This window comes from Anabrus simplex, chromosome 1, assembly GCF_040414725.1.
Source record: "Anabrus simplex isolate iqAnaSimp1 chromosome 1, ASM4041472v1, whole genome shotgun sequence".
Lineage (NCBI taxonomy): Eukaryota > Metazoa > Arthropoda > Insecta > Orthoptera > Tettigoniidae > Anabrus > Anabrus simplex.
In genome coordinates, this window is record NC_090265.1 from 1,050,621,899 (window position 1) to 1,050,639,539 (window position 17,641).

The 17,641-nt window shown below is 37.2% G+C and overlaps 1 protein-coding gene across 2 annotated transcripts in view; it reads left to right on the forward strand.

The window, feature by feature from the left end:
* LOC136857947 (uncharacterized) overlaps positions 1-17,641 on the forward strand; it is a 177,972-nt gene that overhangs the window by 146,958 nt on the left and 13,373 nt on the right. For both annotated transcript variants that reach the window (XM_067137071.2, XM_067137072.2), the window contains 2 exons: positions 3,827-3,922; positions 16,184-16,249. In XM_067137071.2, the coding sequence (XP_066993172.1) occupies positions 3,827-3,922; positions 16,184-16,249 (162 nt within the window). The remainder of the gene's footprint in view (positions 1-3,826; positions 3,923-16,183; positions 16,250-17,641) is intronic.

Consider the following 17,641-nt stretch of genomic DNA (forward strand, 5'->3'; position numbering starts at 1 on the left):
CCATGACTAGCTAATTACTTTAGCTTAAGGACTGAATGTTGGTGTTTGTCTCAATACATATCTCTTCATCTGCACTCAAAACACCACACTACTAACTACTACAAGCAACAGTGAATACTTCCTTCCACATAGATTGTTATCAAGAAGGGGATCCAGCTGGGCCAGGTCACACTCCCAACCTCACCAGGGTGTGGGAAAAGTAACAAAAAAGGGAAAAGAGTTGAGGAAGATGATGTAAAGATGGTATGTAAGCAGTTCCTTTAAAGTTGCCCAGATTACACAGAGATTTAAGGAGTTCTGCACGAGATGGTATGGTCATCAAAATCAAAATCTCTTTATTTGCAAATGAGGTGTCTACCTCGGTGGCAAATGGTACACTAATATACATTATTGTCAAGCACTAGATATTAAATTAACAAGAGAAGAACATTTTCCTATAATACAATATTATACAATTTACGCTAACAATATTTTCTATTAAACACACAGCTCATCCTTAATAAATTTATATTGTTTACAAAATTCTACTTATAATATCTCTTGTACTACTTACAAATATAGTCAACTGATATACAGTATGTGGAATTACTTCAAATGATACTATACAACTGGTATAAGATTAAAATTTTCATTGCATTTATTTACTTTTTTTTTTACCCATTCTGGAACCTAAGTAGCATAGCGACCTGCTGCATCTTAACCAGAGCCCCTTTTGCCACCACTTTTCAGAGTTTCTGATGGGCCTTCACAGCTACCGTAGCAGTCCCAGGGGTCTGCACTGAAGTCCCCACTGTACTTCACCCCTACAGGCAGTCCCCTACTTTGGCTGTCCAAACTCCTTAGACCAGGGGATGGAATTAACTTACTCACACACATTTTTTATTTACATTAACCTGCACTGGTCGAATGCCCTCTAACATTTCATTTATTTTCTCTGTTTCTGTTTATTCTCTTCTTGAATATCTGTACAGATTTTGGAAAAGGATCAAATACTACCCGTGGTAAACTGTTCCACTCCTTCACACCCTTCCTAATGAATGAAAATTTACCCCAATCGCTTCTGCTAAAATTCCTTCTAATTTTATATTTGTGGTCAGTCCTGCCGATATAATTATTTTCCAACTGAAGCCTCTCACGGATATCTCCCCATGCTTCTTCTCCTGTATAAGCTCTATATAATCCTATAAGTCTAGTTTTCTCCCTTCTCTTACTTAAAGCTTCCCACCCAAGTTCCTTTAACATTTCTGATACACTACTCTTTCTCCTGAAATCCCCTGTTACAAATCTTGCTGCTTTCCTTTGCACACTATCTATTTCTTTTATTAGGTGTTCTTGGTGAGGATCCCAAACACTGTTTGCATATTCCAATAATGGCAAACCATTCTTAAGTAACTTTTCTTTTTTAATTCTTTGTTGCATCCTTTAAGTAGCCTCATTATGACATGTACCGTTCTGTATGCTTTCCCAAAAATATCATCCACATGATCTTTCCAGTGCAAATTACTTTCAAATCTCACACCTAAGTATTTGCACTGGCCATCTTTTGGGATAACTACCTCATCCAAAGTATATTCAAATTCAGTTTTAAAACTCCTGTTTGTAAATGTTGTAACAGTTGATTTGCCTCCATTAACCTTCATATTATTTTCTTCAACCCATTGTTGGATACTCTCAAGGACCCTTTGTAATTCTGAACAATCCTCAATGTTATTTATTTCCCTATAAACAATTATGTCATCTGCATACAATCTTATTTTTGATGTTATATTATTCCCTAAATCATTTACGTATATTAAGAAAAGTAATGGACCGATTATACTACCCTGTGCAATTCCCTTACAAGCTTTCTTTTCCTGCGATACATTATTTTCTACTTTGACTTTCTGAACCCTTGAATTTAGAAATGTTTTTATCCAGCGTGTAACCCTTACGTCCAATCCTATTCCCTCCAATTTCTTTAATAATATTCCATGTTCCACTCTATCAAAGGCTTTGGAAAGATCTATGGCTATGCAATCTAACTGGCCTCCTGAATCCAATTGATCTGATATGTCCTGCTGAAATCCCACCAGTTGTGCCTCACAAGAAAATTTCTTTCTAAATCCAAACTGGCTCCTCATGAACCAATTTTTATCATCACATATTCCTTTGATGTACTTTGATATTAAACTATCCAGTGTTTTACAAACTATACTAGTCAGGCTGATTGGTCTGTAGTTCTCTGGTTTCCCTTTATCACCCTTTCCTTTATAAATTGGTATTATTATAGATTCCTTCCATTCCTTTGGTATTATCTTTGGTATTACACTATTATTTATGACATAGTCAAAGAGAAATGTTAAATAAGGCACTATGTACCACCCCATTGTCTTTAACACCTCCCCAGTAATTTGATCAATTCCTGCTGCTTTTCGTTGCTGAAGCAGTTGGATTTCTCTGAAAATATCTTCATTTGTGAATGAGAAGCTTCTTGTTTCCCTCTGTGTCTCTCCCTCTCTATCTTCTGTTTCGGGTTCCAACTCCTGACAATCATCTACTGAATCTCTGAATTCCCTACTAAATAGGTTTGCTTTCTCTGTATCTGTTAAATAGTGTTCACCCCCTTCTCCCACCATTGTAGGGATTTGGATTCCTTTTCCTTTTTGATTCCTGATATATGAATACAGCTTTTTCCATTTCCCTTTGTGGTCTTTACCCTCTTCATATATTTCTCTTTTGCTTCCTTTTTCACTCTATTCAGTTCCCTCATGAGCTGTTTTCTAGTTTCTCTACTCTCCCTACCCTCTTTGATTTTCCTGTTTACTATTCTACATTTTCTTTTCAATTTTCTTATTTCTCTTGTATAAAAAACAGGGTCTGAGGTCATGTTACCCTTCTTAACAGGTACAAATCTCTTCTCTCCTTCCCAAATGATCCTTTAAATTTAGCCCAAAGTGTATCCACATTACTCCCTTCACTTATCCAACAACTGAATTGTGATTTAAGATAAGTCCCAAATTCATCAACTTTAGTTTTTCTGTGCAATTTCTTGTCTTGTGTGACCCTCTTATTAAGCCTTATTAGAAGGAAGGACAATTTCTGTGTTGTCAAAGAAACATTTAGTATATCAAATCCACCTAATGGAAGAGGCAGGCTGACTGAGACTGACTGTGATGTGGTTGACAAAGAAAATGTAAATGAGGATTGCCAGCTTACCAATAGTAACAACACAAGATCAAACAATATGGCACAGCAGTATGAAGAGACCTGACCCCATTTGAATTGGGAAAAGGGAAAGGAAGAAGTAGATGTAGAATATGACAAGAATAAAAATGATGATTTATCAGTTTTCCACGAACAACAATGAAGTTTCAGAATAGAATATCATCAAAGAATTAAAAACAGGCTGTTTTTGAGATAGAGAGAGAGTAGCTAAGAGTGCTCCTTCAACCCATCAGTGTTTAAGTATTGCTCAATTTGATTTCTCTTAATTTATTTCTTGAATATTTAGTAAAATTTGTTGAGAAGGTAGCCATACTTTTTTAGTGTCGACTCAGTTAATGCAACTTTGAAGCTATCAAGTTTGTTAAAACATTAATTATAATGCATAGACACTAACTTATAATATATCTGTAAAACAACACAAATAACACTATAATATACCTGTAAAGCAGGTATGTTATAGTATTATAATGTTATAATTAGTGTTTTGACATACTGAAAAGCTTCAAAGTTGTATTTAGTAAAATGATATCTACATATATACCATTTCTATTCTATAGAAAACAAAATCAGTACCGTACTCAATTATGATCAAAATAATAATGCAATTATAATATGTTTCCAGTTCCTCTGTCCCGCTCTGGAATGAGTGCAGACTATCTCGTTTCAAAGGACATGCTAGAAGGCACAGTGGATGTGAACAACATAAATCAGATAAAGGGTTTGTATACTTTATATGTCTGGTTATTGTGTCACAAGAGGTGTCTACTATATGGACATGCATTGGCCATGGCAAGGTTAAAATCCTTTCCAATATTCAGTAGATTGAAGAGTACTGTATTTATAGGTGATCAAAAGAACTAGGCAATCAAATTAATTTCATAAATGAAAAATCCATATTTTTATCAGAAATGTGCCTTATTGGTCATATGTAAAGTACATTAATTTTCAAACTTTCTTGATGCACCAAATCATTTGCCATATTTTGCATTTTACTGCCATATGTTGTATTAGTGGTAGAGAGTGAACCCCACTCAACCATATGACTTTGTTTCAAATTCTGGAGTAACAAGTTAACAAGTAGCGAGATGCATAAGATCCAGCAGCAATCTTTAACAATCTTTTTCCAGCAACTGCTTACTTTGTATTCAGTAAAGATTCTTACTTCACTTTGGTATTCAAAAACCATGGGTGAATTGCTTGCTGAACATATTGCTCATGAATTTTCAAATGATCTCGGTACTGTAGGTAGGCAGTTGTCGCGTAAAGACTTGGAAACCTGAATTTGAGAATATGTTTGTACTGAAACAAAAAATATTTACCAAATTTTTATGAAGATTCAACTGACACAAAAGAACATCATCATTTCAAAAATAAAAGTATGCAATGAGAAGATATCAGATTGCATCCAAACAAAGAAATGTTGAATAATCATAATAATAATAATAATAATAATAATAATAATAATAATAATAATAATAATATGAAGAGGAAGAAGAAGAAGGGGCTACTTTGATTCATACAAAATATTTGGTTGGTTAATATTTTGTTTGATACAAATATTTCTTCCTTTTCTGCTGGGAGTTTGTTGCTCAATGTAAACTCTCCAGCTGACCTATTGGGAAATTCGTAACTCCTGGTTTGTGCCTGTCTAGGTCTGGTTCATCACTGCGTCCATCATGTAAAATTCTTCCCAGATGTCTTCTCATTTCATTATTCTCTCATCTGTTGCCTTCTTCCAACTGTACATCCCTATTTTATGTGAAAATATCCAAAAATGTTACCATAACTTGTACAAATTGGAAAGATATCTGTGGTAAACTTCTGTACAAAGTGACAACCAATATTTATAGTTTAGATTCTGTACAAATATTGTACATTTGTGGCCACCTTTGCTGCAATAAATTCCTAACTGGTTTGAGTTTGTAGTTCACAGAAAGCATGAGCAACAAATTGTAAGTTAATCTGGGAAGGACAGCCGAATCAGAAAGTGATGGAACAAACTGATAAAACCAGATGAGTTCTGTAGAGAAAATAAATAAATTAGATGGTATATCAATCAATCAATCAATCAATCAATCAATCAATCAATCAATCAATCAATCAATCAATCAATCAATCAATCAATCAATCAATCAATCAATCAATCAATCAATCAATCAATCAATCAATCAATCAATCACCATTGATCTGCATATAGGGTTGTTGCCCAGGTGGCATATTCCCTAAAAGTTCTTTACTTAGTTCTTAAATCAAAATATCCCTTCAATAAATTACAATCTCTAATTCCTTTTCTTATAAATGAATATTTGCCCCAATGTGCTCTTTTGAATTCCAACTTTATCTTCATTTTATGATCTTTTCTACTTTTAAAAATTCCACTCAAGCATATTCATCTCCTTTCATTTCAAGCCATCCCTATCCTGACAACTCGAAACATTCCTCTTTGTTGAGCAACTTGTCTCCTTACTTTCACATCTTACCAGCCCACTGTGCAACATTTTTGTAACACTACTCTTTTATCAGAAATCACCCAGAACAAATCGTGCTGCTTTTCTTAGGATATTTTCCAGTTCATCTATCAAGTAATCCTGGTGAGAGTCATATACACTAGAACCATACTCTGATTTGGGTCATACCAGAAACTTACATGCCCTCTCCTTTACATTCTTAGTACAACCACAAAATTCTCTCATAACCATGTGAAGAGATCTATAACCCATATTTACAATCTCTTTCATGTGATGACCCCAATGAAGGCCTTTCCTTATATTAACACCTGGGTACTTACAGTGATCCCCGTGAGTTACTCTCATTCCATCAACACAGTTATTAAAACTGAGAGGACTTCTCCTTTTCGTGTAACTTACAACCTAACTTTTTACCCTGTTAACCCTCCAGCATTTACGCAAAATTTTGTAACTGGAACACTAGCGTGAGCTACATGCGTAGTCCACAAATTTATTTTACTTTTTCATTTATCTAATTTATTATCATGTTATATTTTATATTAAGGATTTAATCAACACTCAACTCTAATACATCTTACACTCAGTTCAAGCTATTTTCAGATTTATACACTTTTAATTCTATAATTATTAAAGCTATGTAATTTTGAATTTTACATATTTGAAAAATAACATAAATTTGAAGACATTTAGGAGATTTTTGGTTTGCCAGAACTTAATAAATCTTTCATATTTTGAAAATTGGTTTATTTTGAATAGTTTAATATAGAAATATCAAGCAAAATAATTAAATGAGGGCTGAACTATAATAAAAACAACAACAAAAAGAAGAGATTCCTCAGCCTCAAAAATCTGTCAGTCTATGTCTTGATTTTTTATCTTTTTCAGACTATTATGACATGTTAATGTTTGTGGGAAAACTCAGAGTCAGATGTGTGGTGTAGGGATAGTGTGCTTGCCTCTTACCTGGATGTCCTGGGTTTGACCCCCAGCCAGGTCAGGGATTTTTGTCTGAATCTGAGGGCTTGTTCAAGGTCCACTCAGCCTACGTGATTACAAGTGAGTGATAATGTTACTTGCTTTACGTCCCACTAACTACTTTTGCAGCTTTTGTAAACACCGAGGTGCTGGAATTTAGTGCCACAGGAGTTCTTTTACATGCTAGTAAATCTATCGACATAAATAAATAATAAACTCGTGTCCTCATCCCGAGGTGGTGCAGCTCTTTTCAGGCACACCCCCATTGGAGGTAAGCTGCGTGTACCATTTCAATCACATACCAGCCCTCCTGCCATTCTTAAATTTCTGGCAGTACCAGGAATCGAACCCGGGCCCCCGAGGACGGCAGCTAATCACACTAACCGTTATGCTACAGAGGCGGACATCTATCGACATGAGGTTGACATATTTGAGTACCTTCAAATACCACCAGACTGAGCCAAGATTGAATCTGTCACGTTGGGATCAGAAAACCAGTGCCTCAACTGTCTGAGTCACTCAGCCCAGCAAATTTTACAGTTGAGGACCTATCTGACAGTGAGAAGGTAGCCCCGATCTACAAAGCCAAGAATAACAGCTGAGAGGATTCGTCATACCGCCCACACTACACCTTGTAAACTGTAGACTTACGGGCTGAGCAGCGATCGCTTGGGAGGCATGGCCCTTTGAGACTGTTGAGCCATGGAGTTTGTTTGATTTGAGGAAAAACAGAAACATAGGTCACTCATTCATCTAATCACTCTAAACACTCCCTGCACACATGAGCTAAATGATGAGGGTAAATTCTCCATCTACAACACACATAATTCTTCATTGATCTGCCTACTCCAACCACACAAATAGTACCGGTCTATCTTGTAGCCTTGCTCTGGAAGCTGAACACCTTATCAGAAAGAAAATACCAAAAATACAAATTTCTACATCTGAAGGCTTTGCATCTCTTTGATGCCCAGGTCTATGTTATACATATTAGTGCAGATCGTAACAATTTTTTCAGCATTTTCATCTGGAAGAATCTCCATGGCTCAGATGGCAGCACATCGGCCTCTTACTACTAGATACCGTGGTTCAGATCCCAGTCACTCCATGTGAGATTTGTGCTGGACAAAGCGGGGGCGGTACCGTTTTTTCCCCAGGTACTCTGGTTTTCCCTGTCATCTTTCATTCCACCAACACTGTCCATTATCATTTAATAGCATATATCAGTCATTAATAAATCACTTTGGGAGTGGTGACCTCATTGTTATAATAGCTTATTGTAATAATAGTTCATTCAATACACCCCTGACCCGGTCAAAGACTGGAAAACAGGTTGTAGGTTTTTTTTCCTCATCTGGAAACATCTCAGTCTGCACCCCCTAGCTTCACCTTTATATCCTGTCAAGTGAAGAGTGATGCTCTTGAGCTCGAATATGGAGGTTCTCTGGTACATTATACTTCCTCCACATACATTTTTCCTTCCCATAGCAAGAGCTATCATCACTATCATCCTGCAGATCATCTGAGGAAGTATGATAACGATCTTGATTGATATTCTCATTCACTTCCTCACTATCAGAATAGTGCACCTCTTCCGTAACACAATCTTCCTGTCCATCATCGCTTTCATCTTGCACAGCACTATTCTCATCATTATTTTCATCTAACCATTATCGGATAACATCCTCCTTGCTAGCGCCAGCCACTGACATAGTAACTTAACACAACTACTCACGTGGGCTACAGGTGTAGCCCAGTCAACTTCGACGTCAAATTGCGCACAGATCCAACTCCTTAGAAGTGCAAATTCTCACTAAGTCATCATGAGATTAGATGGAAGGAAGGCACTAGAAATCATATCCCTCCATTGCTGTTGGCTATTATGTGTAAAACAAAATGGCTGGAATACACATGTAGACCATGCGAGTGCCAGAGGGTTAACCATCATAGCATTGTCTGCTGTCCATCTCACAATTTTGTAGAGGTCTTTTTTCAGTTGCTCACAATCCTCTAACTTATTTATTACTCCATACAGTAGAACATCAACAAAAACCTTATTTGTAATTGTAGTTCCTTACTCATATCATCTATATAAAATAACATGTCCTGACTGACTGACTAACTGACTGAGCCGAGCCAAAACTACTGGACATAATTGAAATTTTGGGGACACATTTATATTACAGCGTGGCTGCTCACTAAGGGAGGACTTTTGGGTACTCTGTCGCTAAGGGGGTGAAAAACGGGATGAATTGTTTAAATGAATATATGTATACCTCAAAATCTTAACAGTTTACAGATGTGAAAATTTCCTTTAAAAATAAAGAAACACATATTTTTTTTGTTTTTAGAAAATACATTTAAGGGGGATGAAAAGAAGTGAAAAAGGGGATGAATTTTTAAATAAGTAATTCCCAAAAACCTAACATGTTACAGATGTAAAAACTGGTATTTGGAATCTCCTCGAAACATAAAGGAACACATACTTTTTGTTTTTTCCTTTAAATATAAAGGAAATATTTTTTCGTTTTGGGAAAATCCACTTAATTGGGGGGAGGGGAGAGAGGAAAGGACTGAAAAAGGGGTTGAATCTTATTTATGGGGATACTTATATGTAAAAGATTGAAGATGTCACAAATGTGAAAATTGGTAGGCCTATTTGGAATCTCTTTTAAAAAATAAAGAAATATTCTTTTGTTTTCAGAAAATCCAATTAAAGGGTTCAAAATAACTGAAAAAGCAGGTGAATTTTTAAAATACCAATAAAGATATCTACAGTATATCTCAAAAACTTACAATTTTACAGGCGTGAAAAATTGGTATTTGGAATCTTCTTTAAGAATGAAGAAACGATTTTTTACAGACAATTCACTTGGTGGGAGGGGGAGGGGATGAAAAGAAATGAAGAAATTGAATTTTTTTATGAGGTTACTTATATCTCAAAAACTTAAGATGTCTCCTTTAAAAATAAAGAAACATGTATTTTTTTGTTTTTATTTTCAGGAAGCCCACTTAATTGAGTGGGGGTAGAGGGAGGTGAAAAGAAGTGAAGGAGTTAAATTCTTTTTGAGGATACTTATATCTCAAAAGCTGAATATGTTATGGACATGAAAATTTGTACATGGAATCTCCTTTACCTTAAGTGGATTTTCCAAAAACAGAAAAGTATGTATTCCTTTACTTTTTGAGGTGATTCCAAATACCAATTTTTACATGTAACATATTAGGTTTTGAGAGCTCATTATAAAACTTCCCCCCCTTTTTCAATTCTTATCTTTCAGTGTATTTTCAGAAAACAAAAAAATTTGTTTCTTTATTTTTAATAGGGTGCAGGAGATGGGGGTGAGGAGAAAAGGACTGAAAAAGGGATTGAATATTTTTTATGGAGATATTGATATCTCAAAACTGAAGATGTGAAATTTGGCATTTGTTAATCTCCTTTAAAAATTAAAAAAAAAAAAAAAAACATACTATATTGGAATTGGAAAATGCACTTGAGAGGGTCAAAATAATTGAAAAAGTGGGTGAAAATTTAAAATAAGCATATCTACAGTATATCTCAAAAACTTAACATCTTACACACTTGAAAACTGATATTTGGAATCTCCATTAAAAATGAAAGTTCCTCTATCATTTGCCAGTGAATGACATTGGCAGATCCCATAAGAATGGTCGCCATATGAAGATACCACCACTACTGCCAGACTGAACTGTACCTGCTGGCAAGATAGATCCATTGCTTCATGAGCATGGCAATGCATTCGTATCCTGCCATCGGGATGTACCAACTGGTACTTGGACTCATCTGTCCAGGCAAAATATTTCCGTGCTTTGAAAGCCCAATGGCATTGTTCCTCTGCCCATGTCATTCTTGTGTGTTGTGGTGTGTGGTGAACAAAGGTATGTTAGAGAGATTGCGGGTTCTGAATCCCATTGCAAGGAGATGGTTCTGGTTGGTATGGCTGCCCAAACTTCATTGTCGTCCAGCATTGAATTCATGAGTGATCTGCTACACTGTGGTCCGCCTATCTGTTCTTACCATTCAAGCTACACTATGGCAACCCCTGTCATTAACATGTACACCACAGCAGTTGACTCTGAGGGAGAAGGTTTTGCCTCAATCCATGAACTCACAGTACACTCTTGACACAGTGGCCCGTGGGAAGCCTGCAAAAAATCGGAATGGAATGGTCCATACAGTACACTGGCACCGACAATTTGGCCGTGATCAAATGCTCTAAGATCTCGTGTCTTACCCATCTGGTGCTCCACTGTTAATCAGATGACCAGTACTCTGTTTGAATATACTGTAGTCTTGTGTCACACCAAACTGTTACACACCAAGCTCGATAGCTGCAGTCGCTTAAGTGCGGCCAGTATCCAGTAATCAGGAGATAGTGGATTCGAACCCCACTGTCAGCAGCCCTGAAGATGGTTTTCCGTGGTTTCCCATTTTCACACCAGGCAAATCCTGGGTCTGTACCTTAATTAAGTCCACGGCAACTTCCTTCCCATTCCTAGGCCTTTCCTATCCCATTGTCGCCATAAGACCCATCTGTGTTGGTGCAACATAAAGCAAATAGCAAACTATTACATTTGCCAGGCAGACCAAAGTGCCACTTTGGGGAAAAGGCAGCTATCTCTAATTCAACTGCTCATCATTGTATAAATGTGTAAATAATAGTGGTGACAACATGCTTCCCTGCCTTAGCCCATTCCCTTCTCCCACCTTGGGTTGGAACACAGCTAAAACATACATTGCATATAGAATTTCTGTTGCTTGTTTACCAACTCCTTTCTTACCTTTGTTTCCTATATCTTTTTCCTGGGTACACTGTCATATTCCTTTACTATATCGAGAATTGTCATCACTAGATCTTTGCCATACTCCCAATGTCTTTTCATCAACTATCTCCTACTAAAGATAGGGTCCACCATTGATCTTCCATTTCTAAAGCTATTTTGCTCTTTTTTTAACCATTCTCTCATCTATCACTATTCATTATTATATTATACATACCATAACATCATCTTTTCTTGGATTCCTATCACTAAGCTTTAAAAATCTGTAAGTTAATTGTCTTACTGTTGCTGTATATATGGCAGCTTAGTGATATTAGGTTATCGCTATCACCATTCCTTTGTACTCCAGTTTACAGAATAAATTTAACTTACCAAAAATAAGAACTTCACTGAATCTTGTTCGATATTCTTCTGAAATCTCAGACAACTTGAGATTTGTGTTTGCTTTTTCTAATACCCCATTTTTATCAATTACCAATCTTATTTTCTCATTCATTTTCAAAAGTATTATTTTGCATTGAGATATTTACTATTAGATAAAGAGCATTGTCTCTACTAAAGTATTTGTCTCTAAACAAAAAGAACTGGCACATGCCTTAGTTATCAGAATGAGCATAATGACAGTTCCCCAGATTTATTATTATTCATGAAACTTATCTCCTAAACTTGGTGGAATAGCTCTACTAGATGAAAATTAAATCATATATTTACTTGACTACTTGACTGTCACCCTTTGTTGGAATCACATCATCTCTGAATGTCTACTTTTTCAACTCGAATATTTTCATTATCCTAATTTGCTGCACTAATGGTTCATTGGGGCACATATTTATTTATAGGAAAGGAATTAGGGATTGGAATAATTTATCAAGGGAGATGTTCAATAATTTTCCAACTTCCTTCAAATCATTTAAGAAAAGACTTGGTAAACAACTGATAGGGAATCTGCCACCTGAGTGACAGTCCCAAGTTCAGATTGATTGATTGATTGATTGATTGATTGATTGATTGATTGATTGATTGATTGATTGATTCTGATCAAATTATCTGGTCCACATTAAAAATGTTTAAAATATACTTTGTTCTATGATAAATTAATCTACATTAGATGCTAGTACATCACATTTTATTCTATAGGTAATTTTCCTTCATCTTGGTTTATTTGCTATTCATATCTTCTTTACTTCATCCTTATATCTGATTATTAACACTCTCATGCAGCAGAAAGAAATTGAACAAAGAGGAAATCATCAACAGAGTACTTTTTAATTTACAATAAATCTATGTTCATACTCCTGACACAGAAAATATATGAAATTTTGTACATAAGAATCAATATCAAACCTTATGTACCTGATCTTGTGCTACAGTCTTTATTTTTGCTTTAACTCTGTGATACATATTTAAGGCAATTGGTAATGAATTTTAGCATTTAAACTTATTCTAAAATCATAGAACCCATTGTGGTTGGCAAAGAGTAGATAAATCTCGAAGCCAAGAAATATGATCATGTTCTCCATTCTTTCGGTCATGCTTAGGGACATAATTTTCTGCTGATCACTTCCTGTATCAAGTTGTCTACAATGAATATTACTGCTGATCTGGGAATATATCATGGGCTTACAAGCAAAACACATGTAGCTGTAAAATGCCTGATGCCAGGTTGTGGCAAAAAGCCGGTCAGTATCTCCATTGCAACCTATGGATCATGTCCATGTCAGTTGTCTCACCTGACCGCTGCAACAAATAGACAAGCGATACTGGTTCAAGGGCAGAACTAGCTAAAGAAGGTAGCCCAAAGCAGACAAAATTTACACATTGCCATGTTCAACATTTGGATTCTCACTGGAACCAGCCACAAACTCGCAGCGATGCTAGAATAATGGAAAGTGGACATTGCATGTGTGCAAGAAACACGTTGAATAGGCCTGACATCTTGTTACATTGGAGATGGCTATAAAATGATCTACCATGGTACATCCAACAGGAATGGTGTTGCTGTCATTGTTTGTGCCAGCCAGCGAGATCGAGTTGCAGAGGTTCAGCACTATTCAGACCGTCTTATGTCAATTACAGTCGACACTGCATCGTGTCGACTTGGTGTATTTTCTGTGTATGTTCCACAGTTTGGTTGTGATGCCCTAGAAAAGGGACTGTTTTGGCAGAAGCTGCAAGATCATGTTTCAGTGTGTCCTCAAGATGAGTTTCCACTTCTCTGTGGTAATATTAATGGGCATGTTGGTCGCACCAAGGATGGTCATAGCTGCCATGGTGGTAATGGCTACGGGATTCAAAATGATGATGGAACTCAAATTTTGGATTTTGCCATGGCAAATGACTTGGTTATTGGTAATATAATTTTCAGAAAGTGCATCAACCACTTCATCACCTACACCAGAGATGACTATAGCAGCCAAATTGACTTTATCCTTGTTTGACGCCGTGATCTCCGGCTAGTATCGGATGTGAAAGTCATACCATCTGACTGTGTAGCCCCTTAACATAAGCTGCTCACAGCAGACATAATGATCTCTAAACGTACAGGCAGAGGGATAAGTGCCCCTGAAAAGATCAAGTGGTGAAAGCTTAAAAACCGAAAAGAGACCTTAACAGGCAGTGTAAATTTTCCTTGCATTGATCTGAATGCAATTGACAATGTGTGGACCACATTCTGCAGATCTGTCACTGCAACCGCCACAGTAACCTTGGGTATAACAAAACCTAGTTCCCACCATACTGACAAACAAATGTGGCTATGGACTCTCCAAGTCCAAAAAAAGGTGTATGAAAAGAAGTCATATAGAAACTGGATTTCACAAAAGACTCCAGAGAACAGGGAAAGATATACAGTATCATAGCCAATGTGAGGTTAAGAAAGCGGTCTCTGAAGCTAGGTGCAGTCACTAAATGACCTGTATATAACACGATCAAAGGGAGGAGAGAAAAATATCTTCTGGCTGACCAAAGCTCAAACAAAGATAGCACAGAATATTGAGCACTATATGTGCATAAAAGGCAAAGATGATCAGCAATAACAGGACAAACAGGACATCCTCAAATGTTGCAAACAACACTTTGAAGAGATTTCCAAAAGTGAGTTCCCACATCCTCCTATTCCAGAAAGTAATCCAACAGCAGGTCCTGTCTTACACATCACATCAGAGGAAGTCATCAATGCCATCGAGAGTATGAAGAACCTCAAAGTGTCAGGACCAGATGACCTTCTAGCAGACTTCTGGAAATTGCAGGAATTAAAAGAACTGACAATCAACTGGCTGACCAACTTTATCAATGCCATAGTTGACTCTGGCTCTGTTCCCAGTGACTGGGCTACAAGCATCACTGTGCCTATCTTTAAGCAGAAAAGCAATCCAGCATAATGTGCAAATCACCGCCCAATTCACCTCCTGCCGCTCACAATGAATATTTTTGAGAGAATCCTCAATCGACAAATGCGTGACATCATTGGCATTAGTAACCGGTGTGGCATCGTCACGGGTGCAGGAACATCCGATGCAAACTTCACTGCAAGAATGCTCATTGAAAAGCACCAAGAGACTGCATATTGCCTTCCTTGATCTTGAAAAGGCTTTCAACTGTGTTCTACATCGTGTGATTCAGTATGCACTTTGCGACCATGGTGTACCAGAAATGCTTATCGATTGCATCAAGATGCTATACATGAACACCACAAGTCACGTACATTGTGCTGTCAGCACTCTGGTGAGCTTACCAGTGGAAGTCAGTTACACTAAGACTCCAAACTGCCCCACTGCTCTTTGTCCTTGTCATGGACACAGTTACATGGGACCTGCAAAAGAGTGTCCCTTGGACTCTCTTATATGCAGATGATGTTGCCCCTGCTGATACCACCAGAAGAGGATTGCAGCATCAAGATGAAGATTGGAACAGCCATCTCTAACTCAACCCAGTCTTAGACTGAACAAACAGAAGACCAAATACCTGGAAACCATCCCAAACAAGGGTTCCCTCCAAATTCATGGAGAGACCTTACCGAAGGCCATAAGCTACAGGCATCTAGAATGTCTCCTACAGGCTGATGGTGGAATAGGTGATGAACTGCAAAGTAGGATAAAGGCAGCACGGATGAGATGGAGGGAAATCACAGGTGTACTCTGCTACAGAAGGATGGCACTACATCTGAAGTCCAAAATACACTGCATGATAGTTGCATTATATGGTGTTGAATGTTGACCAGCTGAGAAAGCTTCTTTGAGTGTCAATTGCACACCATGCAAATGCACGTGCTCCATTTGTCGATGGGCATCACACGCCTGCATCATGTCAAGAACGACACCGTTCACCAACAAATGGGCATTGCATCATCACTGAGAAGGTGCAAGAAAAACTCCATTGGTGTAGCGCTGGCATGACACAGTAAATTCTGATATGAAGGCTCTGAACTTAAGACCAGATGATGCCCAAGATCATGCAAAATGGCAAGACGAGATTGAAACAGCAGACCCTGCTCAAGCATAAAAATGTCAGGTAGAAAAGTAATCAAAATGACCTCATATGGATATCCCTGGTGAAAAGAACAGAAACAAATCACAAAGAGCAGCGTAAAATACCAATATCTCAAAAAATTACCTACAGTAATTTGTTTTGCTTGTGAACACATGATATTTAAGATATTAAAATGAGTATAGCTCATTTACAGCTCCTGGTGTGCTGTGAACTGCAAATCATGTGACTTTTAAATTCTTTTCCAGATGATTCCAGCCCCCGACTAGCTCTTCCTCGCACAGCAGTTAAAAGACTTAATAATCTGTTCAAAGGTAAATATGCACTATATTTCATATATTGGAATATAAGTTCTGGATTTAAGGAACTCGTAAAGTGATCATATTCTTGAGATGAAAGAGTAAAAAATGACTACCCTCAGAATTTGAATGTAAATCCCTTGCTTTCAGGATGAGAGCATTAGCCATTTTTGTCACGACGACCAACACACGACAGACACACTTTGATGTTAATGTTGAAATCATTAAGAAAAAACTGGGTAAACAATTGATATGGATTCTGATAGTCTTAAATGGAGATCAATGATTGATTGATTGATTGATTGATTGATTGATTGATTGATTGATTGATTGATTGATTGATTGATTGATTGATTGATTGATTGATTGATTGATTTGGAGACACCAAGTGAGCATACTCATATACAAAAAAAAATTAAAAAAAAAAAAAAAAAAAAACTTACTCGTGAAGAAATTGTCTTTTTGCTGCAAAACTCAGCATGTGGTTACTGTACATCTCAAGCAGATAGTCAGATGAGTAGCAATCAGAGTATGGTTGCAGTGTATGGGACTCTCACCAGAATTACTTGATTCGAGAACTGGAAAAGATCCAAATGGTGATTTCTAAAACAAAAAAGTAGTGTTAGAAAAATTTTGCTAACTTTGAGTTAGGAAGACTTGGGAGTAAGGAGATGAGCTGCTCAATCAAACAGGTTGTTCCAAGCTGTCAGTGGAGACATAACGTGGAATACACTAGTAGATTAATAAGCTTGAAAGGAGATTCTAAAATACAATCAATATCATCATCAGCTGTAACTCGATCCGAGTATATATAACTTCTTCCTGCATACATTGACCAGTTTTACTCAGTTTATGGATGTGTTTGCGATGACTGAACAGACCAATCTTGGTATACAACATATGCCCACACAAATCGCACTGAATGGATGCAGGAGGGAGGGGTCGTAATTGACGGAGCGTTCTTGCTTGTCACTTGGCCTCTTGATGTCTGCAGCGTTCTCTTCCAAGCGGGATGTAGTGTTCCGCCACAGTGGGCGGTCCACAGCAAAATTCTTCCCATGTCTATATATTTATACCAGTTGTCTTCATGATATGTTTCAGCTGGTCCTTAAAATGCTTACGAGGCCTCCATGAGATCTACTGATGGAGCAAAGTTCACCATAAAGAATTTGGCGGGGAAGCCGGGTATCACTCATGCGGTGAACATGGCCTAACCATCTCAGGTGATGAGCAGTGATTGTTGCCTCGATGCTATTTAGCTGCGCTTTGTCGAGAACTACAGTGTTGGTCAAATAATCTTCCCACTTAATATTCAAGATGTATCTCATTTTTTGTTGGTGGAAGTGCTCAAGTTTTTTGATATCACAGTGATAAAGTGTCTACAGTGATACAGTAGCGTGGAAATGA